We start from the raw sequence: 20,254 nt of genomic DNA, 5'->3' as shown, positions 1-20,254 counted from the left end.
TACTAACCCCATCCATTCATAAACATGTCCCAACAACTGCTGAATTAGCTTATAAAATTGTTATAATTAAGAGAATTGAACCATTTGGAAGTACTGAGCAAAGAACATTAGGGAACTTTGTTAAAAGGTGGATATTTTGTGAGGGCTTATTGCATTCATGTTTTGCAGCATATCAGGTATTTTTCTTCTCAGTGGCTGCAGAGCCTGGCTGATGCACCAGGTTCCCTGATGCACCTGAATCAGTACATGACTCACCGTGTCCAGAGGCTGGTACTGTCGGCTGTATAGCTCGTGGCAGTTATTGAAGATGTAGTCGTAGGTCGAGTTGAGGCAGGCCTTGACACAGTCCCTCACCACCTGGCTGGCTCTGGGTGGAGACTGCAACTCCTGGACCTGGGCACCAGATGGAGATGGGAAATGATTGGTCACAATAATTTACACATTAATCTACTTGCACAGCCTAGGATCAGTGTTTCTCACCTGGCAGGTTGGGACATAAATGTAGGTCACCAGATATTCTGACAGGGTCATGGACAATGAGGAAGTTAAAAAGGGGCATATTGTGCTACAGTATGTAATATGTAAGGTGGAAACTTCATGACCAAGGTTTTCATTTCAAAAGCAACTGAGAACCACCTGCCAAGATCCTATGGGGAGAAGCTAGAGGAAAGAACTAGACACATCAAAAACTGTCAGCCGACCTTCATCCTGAAGAAGGTGATGCTGGTTAGAAGGTCGACGGTGGATTTCAAGTCCTGCAGCCGATCCTTACTGCTGGCGGGGAAGTGGTTCTACGAGAGGAGGAACAAGTTTAGGTGACTTTAGTTTCAGTTTATTTTTCACCAACAAACCAAATAGAGAAAAACTCCAAATTGTGCAAGCAAGATGAAAAAAACAAAAACAAAAAAAACACCAATGGCGTATTAAAATATCTTCCGTCAGAAGAAACAAATGACATACTGTACTTATCAATTTGGAGAGCATGATGACTTAATTTTACAACTGAGTGATGTACTCTCTGTACAATCTTATCAAACACTGTAAACTGGAGTGATGTGATGGTGTTCATATTTATAGATATTAGACATTGACTACTTAGAAGATAATGTATAGCATTCACACTCCAAATGATTTAGGTCGATTCAAAATTGATTTAGGTTGGTTTTGGTTTGTTTGGCTTTGGTTGGTGAAAAAAGAAAATAAACATGTGGTTGTATGGTTCTCCATGTGAAGGTTTTGTTGGGTGGTGTTATTTGCTGTCGTCCAATCAAGAGGACACCAAAGCATAAACCTGTTACTTCTGTTGGATAAAAACCTTATTTCTCCAGGAAGCCAGCATTGCAAAACTTTGGCTGACTTTGATTCCAGATTGATGGCTATTCATTTTTTACTAAAAAACACCAAAACTGGAGTGAAATTTTGAGAACATCAATCATCAATGGGTGGTGGTATTTATTTAGCCCAATCAAAATCTTACCCTATAAGTAGAGAGATCAATGCGCAAGGAGTTGTGTAGCTGGTCCAAGAGCTTGACAAAGCGCTCTTTCTATATGGGGGAGAAGAGAAAACAGAAGAGATGGAAAAATTGGAGGACAAAGAACTGGACATTAAAGACACCAGAACAGACAACTGTGGAGAGAGAATTGTGGTGCTGGTTTATGTGTGTGTGGGTGTGTGTGTGTATTATGTGTATTAAAAGTGAGGAAAAAGAGAGAGATAGGGATACAAAAAGAGGGAGAGAAAGACAGAACAAGCGTGTGTATTTGTGTGTGTGTGTTTGTGTGTGTGTATGAGTGTGTAAAAGTAAGAGAGAAAGAGTAATAGAGTGAGAGAGAACCAGGCAGACAGAGAGAAGAGATATCGAGTGTGTTTGTCTGTGTGTGTTTCTCTGTGCCAGTACAAACCCCAAAGTTGGAGGCAGCAAAGCGGTCGGAGGCGGACACATTGGTGGAGGCGGTTGTGTGGGCGTAGAAGGCATTGATGTTGGCCAGCAGGGTGCTCATCACTGCAGGGACCCCGGGACACATGTACTTAGAAGACAGACAGGCAAAGTGCCTAGAGAGAGACACAGAGGGAGAGCATGGTGAGGGCCAACGAAGCCGCGCTCCTCTCCCTGCAATTTGAACCGTCTCACGACTACACAGATGTTTCGCCGTCATGGAGGCGAGATTTTGGCGATGTAATGTGGGAGTACACGGTGACTGGCTGCGCCTCTATTTGGCCAGCTAGTGTCCTCTCGAGGGTCTCGTTTTCACCTAATGATCCCTATTAGGAACGGCCGTTTCATCTCCTCCATCAGCTACCTGGCACGTTTAGGCTGAGGGATGGCCCGCCGGAGTGCGCTTTGTGTGAATGATGGGCCCAGCTAACAGGCATCTGTATGGAGGATGACATTTCATGGAGACAGATCCATCCTCAGCCCACTTATAATTGACTTTCCTTCATTTGGAGGCCAACAGGGAATGACAACAGCACCGAATGGCACTTTCATGTGGGAGCAAAAGGAGAAAGCGAGGGACGAGGAAGAGGGGGGGGGGGGGTGAAGAGGCAGAGAAGGTGACGGACACATGGACAGGTAGAGAGAGAGAGAGGGAAATGAGGATAGTCCATTTGTCCAAGGTGATATCTCAGACTCACGTCATGGCCTGGTAGATGGACTCAATCCCATAGCGCATGGCAAACTCGTCCACTATTTCCTGCGTCACGTCGTCAAAGTAGACTTTCCAAGCATCGTCCCCCTTGGCCTCTGGGATCTTCACCACCCCCTGGCCCAGAACATCGGTCGAATGGTGGAACAGGTTCTGGGATGGAAGGCAACATTGTGTTAATGTGTTTAGATCTGTTTAAAGGTCCAGTGCAATGAGAACTGCATTCATCAGTTTCATGGTAAAGTTTGTTAGAAGTACAATCCCCCACGCAATAGATGATTGAGGATGCAACTTTTTTAACTATGTTTCTAAACTGTGGAACACCCTACCAAAGAATATTAGAGAGGCGGCTCTGTAAGCATTTTCAGGTGACTGTTATAAACTTATCTTTTCAGCTTAGCTTTTAATTAGCCTTCATTTTTATCTGTTTAATTTGATTGTGTTCTTTTCATGCAATTCACTTTGTCTATTTTCTTTCATTTGCATATCCTTATCTTTTTATTTTTACTTGATTTTATTCTTTTAATGCAATGCATTTTACTTTTTTAAAATGCTTTAATGTGTTTGCCTTCCATTGGTGTAAAGCACTTTGAGCTCCATGTTGTGTATGAAAGGTTCAAATACTGGATTTTTTAAAGAGAGAAATATTGGCAGCAGTGGAAGATTCGGTTCTCACTCTCTTACAAGCTTTGTACCATCTAACCATCAAAAAAAAAATCATTACACTGGATCTTTAAGGCATTTCTACTTCATTAGACAGTATAGTACCAATATTGGAATGGCAGGGTGCAAGACACTGAATCCCTACCAGCTGCAGGGTTGCTGCTGTTTCTAAGTATGATTATTATACAGTGGAGAGGAACAGAAAAAAAGGAGAGAGAGGGGATGACATGATGACAGAGGTTGTAATACAGTAGATTTGAACCAATGATGTTGAGCATGTAGGGGTTCAGTGTCTTGCTCATGGGTTCTTCAACAGAAAACACGGCTGCTGATGGACACATTAGCTAATGAGGGGTTCTAACCTCTGACTTTTTTGACGATGAAACCGTCTCTTTAACCACTAGAAGTGTAAGCTACGTGCCTTAGTCTGCTGAACCTCCAGAATATCCAGTGTGTTCAGGTTATCAACAGAAATACAGGTCAGGGCTTCTGTATATTTCTCATAAGCACATAACGCAGACTGCTGAGTGCGATACCTCATGCAGGCAGGTGTACTGGACGTGATAGGGAGCCACTTTCTCCTCTCCCTTGATCTCCACGCTGATTTGGAGGCGAATGGCACCCGACACGGCTGACTTGTCCGTTCTCTTTTCTGTAATTAAACACATATGTAGTCTTACAGTTATGCAGCCACACACACACACACACTCTCTCGATTCATTACTCCAATCCAGATCTGTCACACTGAGGCAAATTAAAACCAGGTCTGTTAACGCAGCAGTAATTACAGACTATTAACATGGCAGTTCTATTGTAGGGGCACTGTTTCTCCAGTTTGATGACGGTGCAGCGCCTGCAACACTAATAGAAGTCCTCCAGCTGATAGTGAGGGGGACAATGGCAGTGGGCTGTATGGATCGGTGCCTGATAACTGAGGACACTTGAGTTGGTGCTTTTCTGGAGGTGGAGTGCTTGGTGGCTCACCCCTGCTATTTGCCCTGACAGGCACATCATTAGGGGTAATTTGTACATGTCGGCGGATCGGTCGATTTCCGACTGGAGTGCTGCTACTTGATAATCACAGATTGCCTCTCGCTGAGAGGGGAAAGGGGGGAGAGTGAAGGGGGGAGTGTTGGAGTAGAAGAAGGAGAGAGAGTAGAGAGATGGGGAGGTGAGGTTGTGGAGTAGAGTGGGAGAGAAGAGGAGGTTCAGATGGGAGGGGGGTGGGTATGTTATAAGATTGATCATTGATTTATTTTCTAAAATTCAGCGGTATTCTCCTTAATAACTCCTAACCACATGAATCTCTCGTTCATATTATTATTATCAGAGGGATGTTAAACAGAGTGCTTCAAATTCCCCACTTGAAAAGAACAAACAGCGGATTTATAGGCACATTGATATTCCGTACAGTGTTGCTGCAATGGAAGATTTGTTGTTGCCATGGTGGAGTCAATTTCAGCGCTATAATCAAGTAGGCGCAAGAGATGCCTGGTGCCTCAGAATCGTACACTTAATCACACAAATACAAAATACACTCTGACACGGAGTGTGTAGGAGTGAGGAGTTCAGCCCAGACAGTGAAATATCCTCAGCCATCATGAAGATCAGAGCCGGGATAGATGATGCCTGCGGTGGCTCAATCTATCAGTTAACTTCTGGGGAGTGTTTACAGCTCAACAGTATGTTGACGTCTGGATAAAAGCGGTTTGATAACACCCAATAACACAGGAGACAGATTTTAAAGGGAGACGGAGAGAGAGAGAGAGAGGGGGAAAGATGCAGGAGTAAAGCCCCACAGACAAGGCAATGAAAATGACAAGATCAGGAAGAGATTTTATCCTGAGATGAAGGTACCCGCCTGATAACCCCAATGACATATCCGCTCTCATCCACTCCCTTCCCTCTAACTTCCAAGCTAGCTTTCTACACACTGTACAGTCGGTGCTCACACAAAATAGCACAAGGGATTAAATGACTGTATTCAATACCTCATTCTAAGATATTTTAAATGAAAATATCTTAACGCACTGGGGAATAATTGTGACATAATTGACAAAACAAGATGAAGATGGAGTGAATTTTGTTAAATGGGAAAAAATGTCAGCAAGTGCAATGCGATTCTGTTAAAATTTCTTAGAATAAGCTTGCCGGGGAAAAGCCAATGTTGTCATTCAGCGCAATATGGGCCTTCGGGCTGCTCCTTGCCTGGCTAATTGGCCAGTAAAAATGTCGCCTGCAGGCAAAAGGAGGTGTGGGTAATGAGGTTCACACAGAAACACAACAAGGACTACAAAGGAGGATGATTTAGAAACAGAACTGCTGGCACCGTACAGATGTGGTGAGGCTGTATATTTCATCATGAAATAACGCAACAGTAAATCAATCATTCATTAAGACAAAGTATTGTGCACTAGCTAATGAAATGCAGGTTACTGTACGTGACTTTCATGCAGGCTAGGAAGACAGCTTTACAGAAAGAGCCTGAGGTAGAACTAGGTAGAACAGACATGATAAATAACGAGGAACAGAGCTGAACATACTGTATCTCATGATCTGAACGCTCCAGGATACAGTATATGTATACCAAAATCTCATCTTAATTATCTCAGATGTTGCATTTTCTCACCAGTCTACCACCGAGAGGTATTTGCTCCTTTCGATGCTGATTACAAAGCACTTTGACATCCGTCCTCTAGACAAGTGCTCACCATAAATGGTAGCTCTCTGGGGACAATGAGGTACAAAGTGACAACCGGTGGGGGGTCTGTGAAAAGGATGCTATATCAGGAAGTAATTAGCAGCGTAGACAGTCTGGCTGTGTCAGGCTAAACAGGTAGTATTAAGTACTTCATGACTGGCCAGGCTATATCTTTACGTCAGGGGTGAAAGTACTGGGTGTGGCTGAAACAATGGAACGAAAATAATCAAAGGGCAATCAACCTCCGACATCAGCTGTCTTGGGTGCTGTCATCACTGGATTTCATGCTTTTTGCCCTTGCTAATATTGATTACTGCAAACAAGCAAAATTGGAATAATACTAATACAGTATTACCTGGGTGTCATTTGTCATTTATGGTCTTGTTTGTAAATACAGTGGAAGTATGATTTTTAGGCTAGATTTTTAGCGGCTTACTTTCACAATGAAGGCAAGAGGGTGGTGGTGAGCATGTACCTAATCTTAGTGACCATTCATTAAGTCCTACAGAGGCTGTGCACTAAAATCATTTAAAAATATATCCATGGCTTTTTTACCCTTCCCCTCCTATACAGCGTATTTCATACAGGTAGTCCATAAAGAGGACAGCAGACTGACCCAGGTTGTACCAGACATCCATCTCTCCGCTCAGTGTTCGAACTTCGATAATACTCTGGCCCAGGAAATCATCAGACTCCCTCTTCAGACGCTGCTTCACCCTGGACTTGATGTCATCATCCTCATCCCACACACGCACTTTGATTCGGTCCGAGGAGTTGTGGCACTCGCTGATGACAAACAGAAATGTACAAAATGGTGTGAATATTTTGTATGATATGTATAAGACAAAATAATAATAGGACAGTTATGTGTGAACAATTATGAAAATAGGATAAAATTGCAAACTTTGAATGATGAATCCTACATGGCCTGAGGCTAATGTCCTGCTACTAATAGAGTAATGATATAGTAATATAGTAGCTCACGCTCATTTACAAGGGCCACTACAATTTAAGATATAAAGAACCTTGCAAGAAAATAAAAACATTTCATAGAGAGTTTCATCCCAGTTGAAAAAAACACATAGCCCAAGTCACCAGCGTGATTAGGCTACATTTTACAACCAAGATATTTTGGTGACTCACAAGTGGAACTTTTCCTCCCAGACAGGGTTGAGGTTGCCATAAATGGTCTTGGTTCTCTTCTTGGTCTTGCCCACCTGGACGGTGACATACGGATCACTGGATCCAGTCTTATCTTTTGCCTGAAGGCCTTGGGCACAAAAGACTACACAGATACAGAGAAACAATGACATAATGAAGAAACAAACCCATTAAGGAGAAAAATCACCAAGACGCATAAAAGATTATTATGTTGGAAATGTACTGCAGTCACTATGCAACACAGGGACACACCAATATCATTTTTTCCACTCCTGATATTGATGCTGAGCAATAAACTTAAAGTGTTAGTTGATTTGATCCAATATTTTTAGGGTACCTGTGATCGTAATCTTGGCTGACCACTTGGAGGTGCCATCCAGTACACTCTGTTTAATGGTCTTCATCTGCTGGGCATGGATGGCCTTGCTGATGACAAACACATCCCTGATGACATCAAAGATCTCTGGTTTGTTCCTCTCCCTGATTTTCATCCTGTCCTTCATGGCCATGATGATATTCTGAGTCCGGTCTTCAGCTCCATGCTTAGAGCTCTTCTCCGCAGCACCTAAAGAATCAGCGACATGCATGCATACAGCTGAACATAGCATTTGAACAGAGCTAGCAATTTCAAACATGAGCTGAATGACGAATTGCTGGCAAATGACACCACTCTGGCTTCAATTCAAAATCACTCACCAATCAAGTCAAACAACCACCAAGCTGACACCCTGAAATTTGCTGTGTGCCATTTCACTGGCAGCAATGTATAAGATGTACATACATGTACCTCTTACGTACATACAGATATACATACATGATCAATTATGATAATTCACGCCAGTCTATAACACAACAGTTGGCTGAGAGAACATGTGCCTTGAAGTTTTAAATGGCTGTGATGAGAATGAAATTTTTAGGAACATCTGCACCAACACAACCAAAAAGGCATTATGGACAATCTCCCTTTTACTTCACCCATGAGCAGTTCCTTTCATCTCTCCCTCTCTCTGGGCCAGTACTCACGCTGCAGACAGTCTGCATTCAGCAGCTCTTGGCACTTCTCGTGGCATTTCACCCCGCACTCGGAGCAACGCATGCCTTGGCGGGCGATGCCCCACAGCAGCCCCTCACACTCGTAGCAGTAGGTGGGCGTCGTGGCGGTCCACACCTCAAAGTTATGTGGTGTAGTGCAAGATATGGGGTAGATGAGAGCCTGTAGGGTCTTCTTGTACACATGGTTTTTCTAAAGGAGGGAGAATATTACCGTTATTTTTTACGTTTGATAACAAAATTATGTTTAATGGAATTTCTGCATTGTTAGCTAGTGTGCAGGGGAGATAAAGGAAAGAGAAAGAGAGGGGATGTTGGGTAACAAAGGTTATGTGCCATTTTGTAACCCACAATAACGTAAGAATGTGATATGTGCCTAGGCTTGGGTGGTATCCAAAATTGCATATCCAAAGCATTGGAGGAAACAATATCACAATATTCACGAAATATCGCGATAGTCGATATTATCAGGAAACAGAAAGAGAGGGGATGTTGGGTAACAAAGGTTATGTGCCATTTTTTAACCCACAATAATGTAAGCATGTGATATGTGCCTAGGCTTGGGTGGTATCCAAAATTGCATATCCAAAGCATTGGAGGAAACAATATCACAATATTCACAAACTATCGCGATAGTCGATATTATCAAATATCGTCCCAAGCCCTACATGTGCTCTAGCCTCTTAAGACACCAGGACACCATGAGAGCACTGAATTTTAAAACTATAGCACAGAAACTTGTAACCCTTCTACTCACCAACTCCTCGTCTTTGATTGAGGAGCGTGCAGCCATAGCAGATGCGATCCCTGCCTTCCTGGCTTGGACCAGTGACTGAACAACAGGTGACAGAGGAAAATAAATAGTTAAGCCAACATATAAAAATATAAACAACCCACAGCCCAGCTCACCCCCAAAATATTACTAAAAAGAATGAAGGTCAGTGTGGTTAAAAAGGTGGCCAGGGGAGTTATAAGGGTGGTCAGTAGGGTTATAATTCTTTTCCAGAGACGTTAGTGGATTGTTACCAGATGATGAGAAAACCCAGGTGAGTAATATTAGGGAGGAGCCATGGAACTTTAAGCAACTACTGAGGAAAGGATTACCACTAGGGCCGAGGCCATGTTAGTGACAACAATAAGTAACAACAGAACCATCACCCACAAATTTCTGTGTGAGCGTTAGTGTGTTACCCATGTTAGTTTGCTGCAGCCCTTGTTATAGTTGTCTTTATGTGGCTTAGCAGGTGAGGATGAAAAATAAAAACCCCAAAATGTGGGAATGTATTTGATTTGTTGATTATATTTTTAATGATAATATCAAGTAGGAAGGAAAGCTATAAAGAGGATGCATGCAAACGTGTTAATTTGTATCAACTGAGAGGTCTACGATCATTATCCACTACATAAAGAGAGCAACATGCTATACACATACTTGTTTGATGCATCTACTGTTTAATTTGTCCTACTTGATATTTTCTCTTTAGTAGAAAAGGGAGTGGCAGTTGGGTTCTATTAACTTACCATAGCCTGACCAAGGAGAGTGAATGCATTCAAGAGAGTTGTGGGAAATAGTTTCGGGTTTAAGAGAGGAGGGAGAAAGAAATTATCAGTCTGATTTCATATTCGTCTCCATTTGTTGATAACAATCTCATCCCAAATTCACCTCAAAGGTAAAAGCATAACTGAGACTTTTGTGTTGGTATCACAAATAGACAGACATGCACTCACATAGAAAAGAACAAAACAAACAGGATTACTGGTAGAGCAAAGGATTGACAGGGTAGTACTGACCACATCGCTGACCAAGGGGATCGGCTTCTTTTTACGCAGGTCTGGCATGCTGTCAATTCCATACAGACCAGATCCACCACTATGGAGCGCAAAGAAGTTCAGACATGAATGAAAAAATCCTCACAACACAGTTACAGCAGGGCATTTTCACTGCACTTAAAAAATAAAATTAAAACATAAATTGCAACATTCTTTATTACAAATATGCATGTGACTTACCCTGGTTTGACCCAGGCCTGTCTAGAATTGGGTTCTTCATCTCGTACCTACAAGATTTCAAATGTGAGACTTTAGGTTTACCTCTTACAATGCCAAAGATTTAATGGTGTATGATGAGAACAGGGAGGTAATGGAAAGTGAAATTTGGTTGAGTTTCACCCCTCGGATATTATAGAGCATGCAAAGTCGAAATGAAGAAAAAAACAAAACAAAGCACGATGCAGTATTAGATCAAGATTCGTCTTTAAACCACTTTCTCAAATAAATGTGTATAAGATGTCATGTAAAATGCAATGGAGGACTAAAATAATGCAGATACCAAGCCATTTAATAAGTTCTACTTTACAGGTTAAGACACATATAAAATCAGTTGAACTTTTCTGCCTGTAGATTGTTTTAAGAGTCAACTCGGATAAGTTAAGGAGAAATACAATAACACCAAAACGGCAGCTGAGCAGCTACACATGTACATAAGATCTTTTAGTTTTTCCTCCAAGGTAAAGTGTTTCATCAGTGTCTGCACATTCCTCGCTCAGTCCACAGAAGTTGGGAGTGTGGAGCCCTCCGGGGCTCACTCTCACAGTATGGGTTTCTGATAGACTTTGAAAAACTTCAGGGAAAATATGAAGCATCTGCTCAAACACCAACACTAGAAATAGAGCCAAGAGAGTCTCAAGCTACAACGCTACAACGTGGACCAAATCAAAGATTTTCTATTGATTATAGAGAATAATTGAAGCCATACGAAAAAATCACCGTATGTCTTTTCTACAGTGACAGGATGGAGTTTGGAAGTTTTCACTAAAGGTCGCTCATCTGCTCGTCACAAATCATATATATACAGTATACACACACATATGTATACTTATATGCTCTTTGTTTGAAGACTTAATTTGCTGTACCTTATTTATGATTATAGAAGGTGTTCCTATTCTATTATATATTGTGGAATATGCTTAGGACTGCATCACAAAAGAAAAAATCTGAAAAATCCAAAATTACAGTTACAACTGAACAACTCCAGTGAAGTGGTATGACAAAGACAAATGAAATAAAAGGAACCATACTCCATGCTACGGAAACAAATATATGAGCCCAGCAATGGAAATTACACTGTAGCAATGGGAAAAAAAATCATCACGATTTACAGACAATGACCAAGGTAACAGAAGTACAAGATATTAACTTAACAAGGGAGTTAATATTGTATAAGTAACCTGATCATCTTCTCTGCCACTCTCTGCAAAGGAAAAAAAATCATATAAGAATCAATCTATGGATGCAATAACTACGTTTGAACAAACTAACCTGACCACATACTGTATGCAAAGCATGGTGCTTTAAAGAGAAGGCAACAGATATCAACTAATATACATTTTCAAATCAACAATGCATTATAAATCATAAATAATAAATAAATAATACTACATTCATTTAATTGGGTCATTAATTGCTTTAAGATTTATTTTTGCTTTCATTTCTGGGCTTGCTAGTGCCAGTGGCGAAAGTCAAAGAAAATATCCTTAAAAGTACCTGTGTTAAACTCTTCTTGAGATTGGGATCCCTGGGATCCCTGGGACCCCTGAGACCCCTGAGACGCATGGGACCCATGGGACCCCTGGGATCCCTGGGATCCCTGGGATCCCTGGGCAGATTTCGACAGTCTACGATGGGTTTCCCTCTTTTCCCTCAGAATGCGTTGGAAATTAGCTATGCGCTCTCTGTGACCTGCATCTGTTGGCTTTCCTAGGTCTACCTCATCAAGGGCGTGGTCTTCCCCGATTGGACTTAACCCCAACTCATTCAGACTGAGCACTGGACCCAGTGGGCTCTGGCCCTGCCCTCCTGGACAATGGTCGGGTGTCAGGTCTGGGTTGGACAGTTCTCCATCGGTCGGACAATCTCCTCTGCCTGGTGAAAGCTCTATAGAATGATACTCAGTGGGGGTGCAGGGAGAGTGGCTCACTTCATTGGGGGATGCTTGAAGGGAGCAGGACAGGTTCTCATGTGTTTGGCCACAATCCACATAGACTGAAGCCTCACTGTCCTCCTCCTTTGGAGTGCCAAACTGAGTATGGTTCTCTGGCAGACTAATTTCTCCCTCTGTATACTGGCTGGTGCTCTGCTCCTCTGTGAGTTCACTGGATCGTCTGATAGGGGAGGAGGCAGCCTCAGACCCACTGTCATCTTTCACATATTCAGGGTTGGAACCTTCCAGCTTTTTCAAGGCCCCTTTTAAAGCTGACCTGAAAGTGAGCACAGCCTTACTGAATGTTTTCACATCAAATCCTACAGTGGAGGGCTTGGCTGTGCTCTCAGAATCTATTTCGGCAGGCTCCCTTGACACCCACTCTCCTGCGCCGTCCCTAGAGATGCTGTGGTCTGTCCACTCCCTGTCCAAACTCTCGGCAGACCCTACATCCAGAGTGTCAGCAGATGACGGGCAGCCATCACAAGGTGAATGAGGTTCCAGGTAGCCATCATCATAGTCTGTCAGCAGCACAGTGGAGCAACTAAGGCTCCTTGAGGGCCCACTGCCCAGTTCATCTGCATAGGCATCCATGGTGTGGTAACCAGAGCTACGTGAGTAAGGGCAGTTTGCAGCGCAGTCGCACTCCAACTTTCCTTCTTCAGCTTGCAGCCTGGGGGGCCTCCAGTCCACCACACTGGAGGAGCTGGAGGGAGAGTTGTAATGCTGTCCAAACAGAAGTGAGAGATGCTCAGAGCTGTTGTGTGAAGAATGACCTGGCGTGCTGCTTTGTGTCTCCTCTGTGGCGCACCTGTCCCACACACCTGGGCAGTTCTCCACCTCCTCTCCACTGTTCACACATGAGCAAATGTCCTCTTCACTCCAACCTCCTTCTCCACTCACACTGTGCTGCATGTCAACAGAGGCCCACCTGTCATACCCTGTATCACCAGAAAGGAATCTGTTAAGTCTCTCTGGACAGATGGAACTGTGGCATGAGGACAAAGAGCTAGTACTGTGGCAGTCATGGCCACACTGACGCTCCAGGTAGCAGAGATCGGGTCTCCTGGGGCATAAGGAGTGCATGTCTGAACTCTGGTCTGAGTTCTCCTGGTCTGTTTGCTCTGATTGGTGAGTGACTGGATCATCTCTCCATTGTTTAGGTGACCTGTGCGATGGTATATGTCCTGAATCTTTACCACAGTCCTGTTGATCCAACTGTGGACTGGTGGCTGTCCTGTAGAGGGATGTGATGGCGTTCTGTCTACCCAGGCTCCCTCGCCTGACTTTGGGTGATTGAGGAAGAGGCTTGGGATGGGGCGTAGCTGAAGCGCCAGAGTATAGCTCCCCTATCTCACTGAGCACTGCATCCACACAACAAGAAACCTCATCCACTGACCCTCGCACAGATGTCAGATACTCCCTTAGATCTGAAATTTCCTCCTGGATCTTGTTTATGCCTTTCAGCTCTTTAAGGATATGCTCTACTATATTACTAGAGCCTTGCTCTGCCTCTTCATCCTCCATCTCTTCCTCCTCTTCTGCATTTTCTTTCCTTTCACTGGGCCTGGGTATAGTATCCTCCACAACCCCAATGCCATCCTGGCAATCAGAACTGCTGTTCTCCCCAGATGGGGTGAGGTCTGGGAGGTCAGTTGTGGTGCGGTTAGTGTGGACAGTACAGGGAGCCTTGATGTGGCATTCCGTACTTATCTCCAGCCCCACCAACACAGGTGTGGTCAAGCCGCTTGTATGACTGTGGCCGTTGGGCAACATGCAGACTTCTTTTGACTCTCTGCTAGAAGGGTCTCTCTTCAGGCCACAGATGAACATGTCCTCTTCCACCTCCACTGATGAGAGTTCATGGAGGGAACCATCACCTGGCCCTTGCAGGAACTTCTGCAGCTTCCTCCGCAGGCCTTTCCCCACTTTGGGGCTCTGGGATCTCTTTTTCCCAAGCTCTCTCCTCTTGGGCATTTGGTGGGGAAGTAGCTCTGTGTTGTAGGGTCCATCCTGTCCACTGACGTGGCCTCTGGGGAACATCCCTGAGAATTGGCAGTCTGGGTCAACTGGTTCCACACATGGACTGACCAGTGCCTCAGGTCTCAGAGTGGTCTGAGCATAGGCAACATCTTAACCTACAAGTGACTGAAGAGCTCAGTGCCTGCTCCATGACTGACATGAGAAAACTGAGAAACAAATTGGGGATAGTTTAACAAATTAAGCATCAAAAATCAAGAATGATTAATAAATAAATGCACTCTGTGAAAAGGTTGATGAGTGCTGCATCAAAGAACATAGTTTTGCCCTGCGCTGCAATTTTCTGGTGACAAAAAAAAACATACAGAAGCTCAAGCTCAAGATCTTTCTTAGCTAATGTTCTTCAAGGGAGAAGATGAATGAACAATTCTTTGCTATTGCTGTGAGTGTCACAATTAAATGTAGGATATTCCAAACACAGGCTCATCTGACTGTTAGTTCTGGCTACAGGTGGCTATGTCTCACAACAACTAAAGATTACCAAATCTTAAACATTAAACCTTACCAAACCAACCAAACCTTAGATTATATCTTAGATTAACCATAGGTTATATCTGCTACTTATTATATTAGAAGAAATACCAACCAATGTTTCCTCATGCCAATTCATATAACAAGTTTGGATGTTTTGCGCATCCTTTTAATAACAAAAAGGGTGGGGTAGCACGGTGCCGAGTCGATTTAATGCAGTCAAGCACAGACAGGAGTTAGTGATAAAACCCTACACTGATATTTGGGGCCACTGTGTGTCAGTGCACTACTCTTTACAGTACATCAGTAGGATAGACAGTGATGCATATACTGACCTCTCACTCACAGTGGCAACTTTCACAGAGGACACCATGCAGCTGCCTAGATCTCTGTAATTAGGATGCAATGGAAAGACAGCTTGGTAATTAGATGACAGGTCAATTCTCTCCTCTAAGGCTACGTCATTCTTCTGCCTCCATACCAGCTGCATGGCTCGATAGCTCTGACCTATCACCCACATTGTACATACTACAGGGATTCTTGAATACCCCAAAGATTAATCTATTTGATGCCATGACATGACTCCACAAAAGTATGTCATTTAAAAGTGTGCCAAAATTCATAACTGCATGGCTCACATGTCAGTTACTTAGTGAAAATGACAAACATTGTCCAGTTACGAAACAGAAAGGCCAAAGGTTTAGCAACTATACAGATACAGTATGCCTTATCTGCTCCTTGCCTTTAGTCATTCTGTATACTGGACAGAGCTCAGTGACACCATCGCTATCCGATGAGCATAATTATTAAAACTATCAATACCATTTACATAGTCATATCACTCATGAATTTGGAGGACACTACAGTTTTGAGGACCCAATGGTAGTTTCTGCTGACTGACCCTAAAAATCACAGAGATGGGTAAGAAACCCTGTCCCCTCTGCATTAAATGACCTGCAGAAAGACTTGAAACAGGATACTCTTAGCAAATTTAAAGCATTTGTTTGGGACTACGGAATATGCATCTATTGCATATTCTACATATCTACTGTAGACTCTTTGACTCAGTTGACTGTTTTAGGACTGTGCCACTACCTAAGAATATTTATTACGGATAGTGAAATGTATGTTTTTTTGCTTTTTGGGGAGGTTCTGCCTGTAATGAATGTGTAACAAAAAACAAAAAAACAAACTCATAAATATAGTATATCATGTTGTTAAACTGTTTTCCATTGAGTGGAGTCAGTGCTGTCCAATTCCCCTGTGCTCATTGTGTGAGAGTTAATCTGGGTATTTTTCTCCAGCGTTCGTAGAAACAGATTGACCAAATTTATTAGGAAAATGTATACAGATTCTGTTAGATAAAATAGCATGAATGTGAAGCGCCTTGATACATTATTTGGCGATTTCAATAGCAAACATTTTGTCTCGGAGATAGAAAAATTGAAAAATTTTGAAAACTCATTTGTTGAAGGACAATCTAATTCCCCATTCCATTAAGTATATCATGCCAGACAGAGGGAATGGTTGGAAACTTCATTAACCCACCCCTGCACTAGAGGTTTCCAATAGCACTCAAGCACTGGAGGTGTGCATTAGCATGATAAGGGTTTGGTGGGCAGTAAGGTATAATAATCAAGCATATCACAAAGGAGCATGTTACCTATGACCGCCAGGAATTTGAAATTTAGCCAATGAGCGTATCAGCCAAATAGCTATCAGAAATTAACCTGGAGCATTACCTTTCCAATTAAAATTAGTTTTATAAATGCTTTGTCATTTCTTATCAGAGTTCATTTACTTTCTAAAAATAAATGTGAACAGGAGTATCTGCTTTAAATGCATTGGTTGTATAAAAACACTATAGACACAAATATCTTTGAACAGCTCATTCTGCTACATTCCAGAGGACCACTGGCCCATTTAGCAGAGACAGCCAACAATCCACTGTATGTGGACTGTAAGGGCCAGTGACTTATCAGTTAACTGGCCAGAATAAAGAGAGGCTGAGACGGCTGGTTGGAGTCTGGCCCATCCTCACTGACAGTCGTAGCGATAGCCTGCAGCAATATCTTTTCTCTCCTTACTAAATGGTCTGTGGCCTGGAAAAAAGATGACTCGCTTTCCTAGTTTTTAAGTGATCAACTTGACTTCTTATCAAAGCATGACATTTGCTTTTAAAAGTGGGATGACCTCAGAATTGAAATGGACTGAGCATTACTGAAATGAAGTAATTTATGTGAAGACTGTAGGAGTAATTATTTTAAATCACTTAAATGGCCCAACTGAATTCTAAGATACTACACGACATAACAAAGTACAAGACCTTTGCTCCATACCTTATTATTATTAGCCTAACATAGTGCAACTAAGCTTGAAAAGTTTCACACAGTAATAGGTTTGCATGTGTTAATTCAATCTCAAACAAATTCTACTCAACCTAAAAACTAAATGCACAAGAAGACTGCAATATGTATGTTAAAATGAAAACCTTACCTCGTGGAGAAAAAACAATTAAAAACAATCTGTTCGTATCATCTTGCGAGATCCGTTAAATCCACACAGAGTAGGGGTCAGTAGATCAGTAATGATAACTTTTAGGCGTTTCTTTCAAATAAATCCCCAAGCGCAGTTTAATTTATTGCTCTGCCTTAATCAAACCAACTGGGCTATCAGTATGTCTTCTTTAGCCGACTGACCGAGACGCAGAAGTGCTGAATCTCTCATTTCTACCACTGGAAGGGCAAGAGCGACAGTGTTAGACCAGGATCACACAGCAGTTCAGCCTCAGTTAAGTACCCCTCCCTTCTTCCCTCCCACCCTCTTGCATGCTTTCCCCACTCTCTCTCCTTCTGTCCTCTGGCAATGTATTCCAGCACAAAGCTAATCTGAGGCTGTAAGACTGCCAGCTCCCGGTCTCACTCTCTGTTGTTCTGTTTCCACATCTGCCCAGTGCTGCCATCTGCATTCATTCTTTCTATTCATTGAACTCTTTGACTTTATAAATCAAAACATACCTGACAAACATATTGATGCCACTGCTTTGCCTAAATTCAGTGGTTTCCCTGCCTATTTTCAGCCCCTGTTGTTAGAAAAGTAGTCTATAAAGCCTTTAAATTTCTCATTAGGGCTTATTGCTCAGTCAAAACAAGACAAATATAGGTACTGAAACTGATACTGTAAATAGGTCTGGCAGCGTCTTAGTTACAGCTCTGGATTTACCCCTGTCTGCCACTTCTGCCAAAAATTCTAGAGGAAACTGTAAATATGCCACGCATCCAGTCTAATTTTCCGCTTTGAATGTAAGCCAGCATGTGAGGATGTTTTACGCAGTTGGGTCCGGCACTCATCTATTATGCTGGTCTCTCTGACACTGCTGTGACAGATTAACTACCAATTCTAATTCATTACAGCCTTTTCAACATTCAGCCTTGTGTCCTAAGTGCTTCCCTATGTCCTACAATAAATAACAGTTAGACAGCTTTCACCTTGCTTCCCATTTCTCCTCCTCCTTGCCTTCAATCAGCCAGCATTTACATGGTCATTTCAACCAGTCCTTGCAAACCAATCATCATAATGGAGCCAAGCGAGGACTAACCAAGCCTCTCCTGCCATGCTGTAAAAGGCTTAATTAATAGGATGGACCCTAGGTAGGGCTCAGAGAATCTGTTCTATTTATTATGGCCACCCACTACTGGTCTCTAACTGGAGTTTGATTGATGAAAGGCAGGATTAGACACAACATCTGTACAGAACATGTGCACAGTAGGGATAAACAAACACTCCAGTAGCGGTGTTTGATATCAGACCAATATCAGGCTACAAAGCGTGATTCTGACACCAAAAGCCAATTACAAAATGTCAGATATCAAAGCAAGGTGATATGATTTTCTACCCTTTTCATTAAAGGATACTGGATCCAATGACTCAACTCATTTTCCAGAAAAAGCAAGAGCTCAAATCGGTACTCTGTATCAACTGATACTGAAAGTTTTCTGCTCAGAATCAATACCACCAGTGAAATTGGTGGTATTGGCGTATCCCTAGTATAGAGTTTAAACTTAATCCAGTGTCGTCTTGGACCATAATACCCGAGGTAAGAATATGATGATCTATAGCAAACCAAAAAGAGGTTTGACCATCTACTTCACAATTAGTGTATCTCACAAGGTGGAATGGTTTTGCTGGGGTTATTATGCTGAGAGGTTATTATACTTGCTGATGTATTCAGCTCCCTCACACCCCAGTTTGGATACCCAGGGTTCACTGCCCTTTAAAATCCTTTGGGTAAACTGGGGTCCAAAGCGCCCTCCAACTGTAGAGTGAGAAATTACTACATGGCTTTCAGCAGCCTCTCTCTGCCAATAACAATGTTTACAACAATATTTCAATCCTAATGGAATTGAGAATTAATAATTACATAAAATAATCCCATTACGTTACTTTGATTAAAGTCATATTCAAAGCATTACACTACAATTTGGACATGGTACTATGATATTAGGTTATGGTGGAGTTCTTTGGACATGTAAACCCCATATTCCAAGTAAGCCTGTCTATCAAGGTTTTGACAGATTGTAACACTTCATACCAAGGCAATTATCACCTTGAGTTGTCATTTTTTACAGCTACTATATCTGTTTACATTCAGCCTGCCAAGCCTTAGCACTAGACCAATTATGAGAAAGCTACATTTAAGCAATAAAAATGCCAAGGGAACAATATAACTGCGGTTTAATACAGGAGAGAGGGAAGGAAGTACATGACAACGAATTCAATCAATCACCACATATACAATATACAAGATTGGATGAAACTATGAATATTAACAGAGCATTCCTCTGCTATTCAGGAAAAAGCTTAATTTTATTATTCTCATAATCAAATTAAGTGCATTAATCAGATGACTTGTTAACATGCATGTTAACGTAATCAGTGCTTCAGCCAATTCTCATGCACCTTATTACATGCTGTTATCTGTGCTCATTTTTTAAACTAAATGCAAAAATGTAACAATCACTCTCCCTTTCCCAAAAGTGGTCACCTCGGGAGGAAAACATTTTCCCTACGATTTATATACACAGAAGAGAAATGGATGGTGGATAAACAGCACTGACGATGCACTTGCTAATTCCCCTCACACTCTTTCATATTTCCCTCCTCATTCAGTTGTTCCATCTTTCCCTCAGGCACAAGTCACCACTCCATTAGTTCAGTCACGCCAGAGAGAGGAAGGTTAGATGGTGGGTGAGAGAAAGGGAAGAGAAACTTTCCTCAAGTGTAGACTCTTCATTAAGAGTATGGTTCATCATGCAATTCCCTTTCAGATACATTGTTTCCACAGATTCAGCTGGAATACTCAGTGATAACTTATAAGTAAACATGACAAGAATTGACAAATTAGTGTGAAGACTCTAGATGTCCTTTGCAGCACAACGTGAGAGTGACTCCCATGACTGAACCATCGATTAATGCAAATTATAGCTCCCTGAAGCACTGTGAGATGCGTTGAGCTCCGCAGAAGGATAGCATACACCGGCC

General features: G+C 42.3%; 1 protein-coding gene across 1 annotated transcript in view; it reads right to left on the bottom strand.

Moving 5' to 3' along the window:
• LOC139644007 (protein unc-13 homolog B-like) overlaps positions 1-20,254 on the bottom strand; it is an 89,054-nt gene that overhangs the window by 23,936 nt on the left and 44,864 nt on the right. Inside the window, exons 11-23 of the mRNA XM_071519353.1 lie at positions 10,234-10,280; positions 10,015-10,093; positions 8,981-9,055; positions 8,197-8,416; positions 7,511-7,738; positions 7,156-7,297; positions 6,629-6,798; positions 3,848-3,963; positions 2,638-2,801; positions 1,905-2,055; positions 1,478-1,546; positions 702-791; positions 256-393 (exon numbers count right to left, since the gene is read on the bottom strand). Coding sequence (XP_071375454.1) covers positions 256-393; positions 702-791; positions 1,478-1,546; positions 1,905-2,055; positions 2,638-2,801; positions 3,848-3,963; positions 6,629-6,798; positions 7,156-7,297; positions 7,511-7,738; positions 8,197-8,416; positions 8,981-9,055; positions 10,015-10,093; positions 10,234-10,280 — 1,689 coding nt within the window. The remainder of the gene's footprint in view (positions 1-255; positions 394-701; positions 792-1,477; positions 1,547-1,904; positions 2,056-2,637; positions 2,802-3,847; positions 3,964-6,628; positions 6,799-7,155; positions 7,298-7,510; positions 7,739-8,196; positions 8,417-8,980; positions 9,056-10,014; positions 10,094-10,233; positions 10,281-20,254) is intronic.

Source organism: Centroberyx affinis, unplaced genomic scaffold, assembly GCF_046629955.1.
Source record: "Centroberyx affinis isolate AG114_WGS23_722 - 3 ecotype Tasmania unplaced genomic scaffold, CSIRO-AGI_Caff_v1 ptg000688l_1, whole genome shotgun sequence".
NCBI classification, from domain to species: Eukaryota; Metazoa; Chordata; class Actinopteri; order Beryciformes; family Berycidae; genus Centroberyx; species Centroberyx affinis.
Note: the sequence above shows the minus strand (reverse complement) of the source record. Positions and strands in the feature narration are given on the sequence as shown.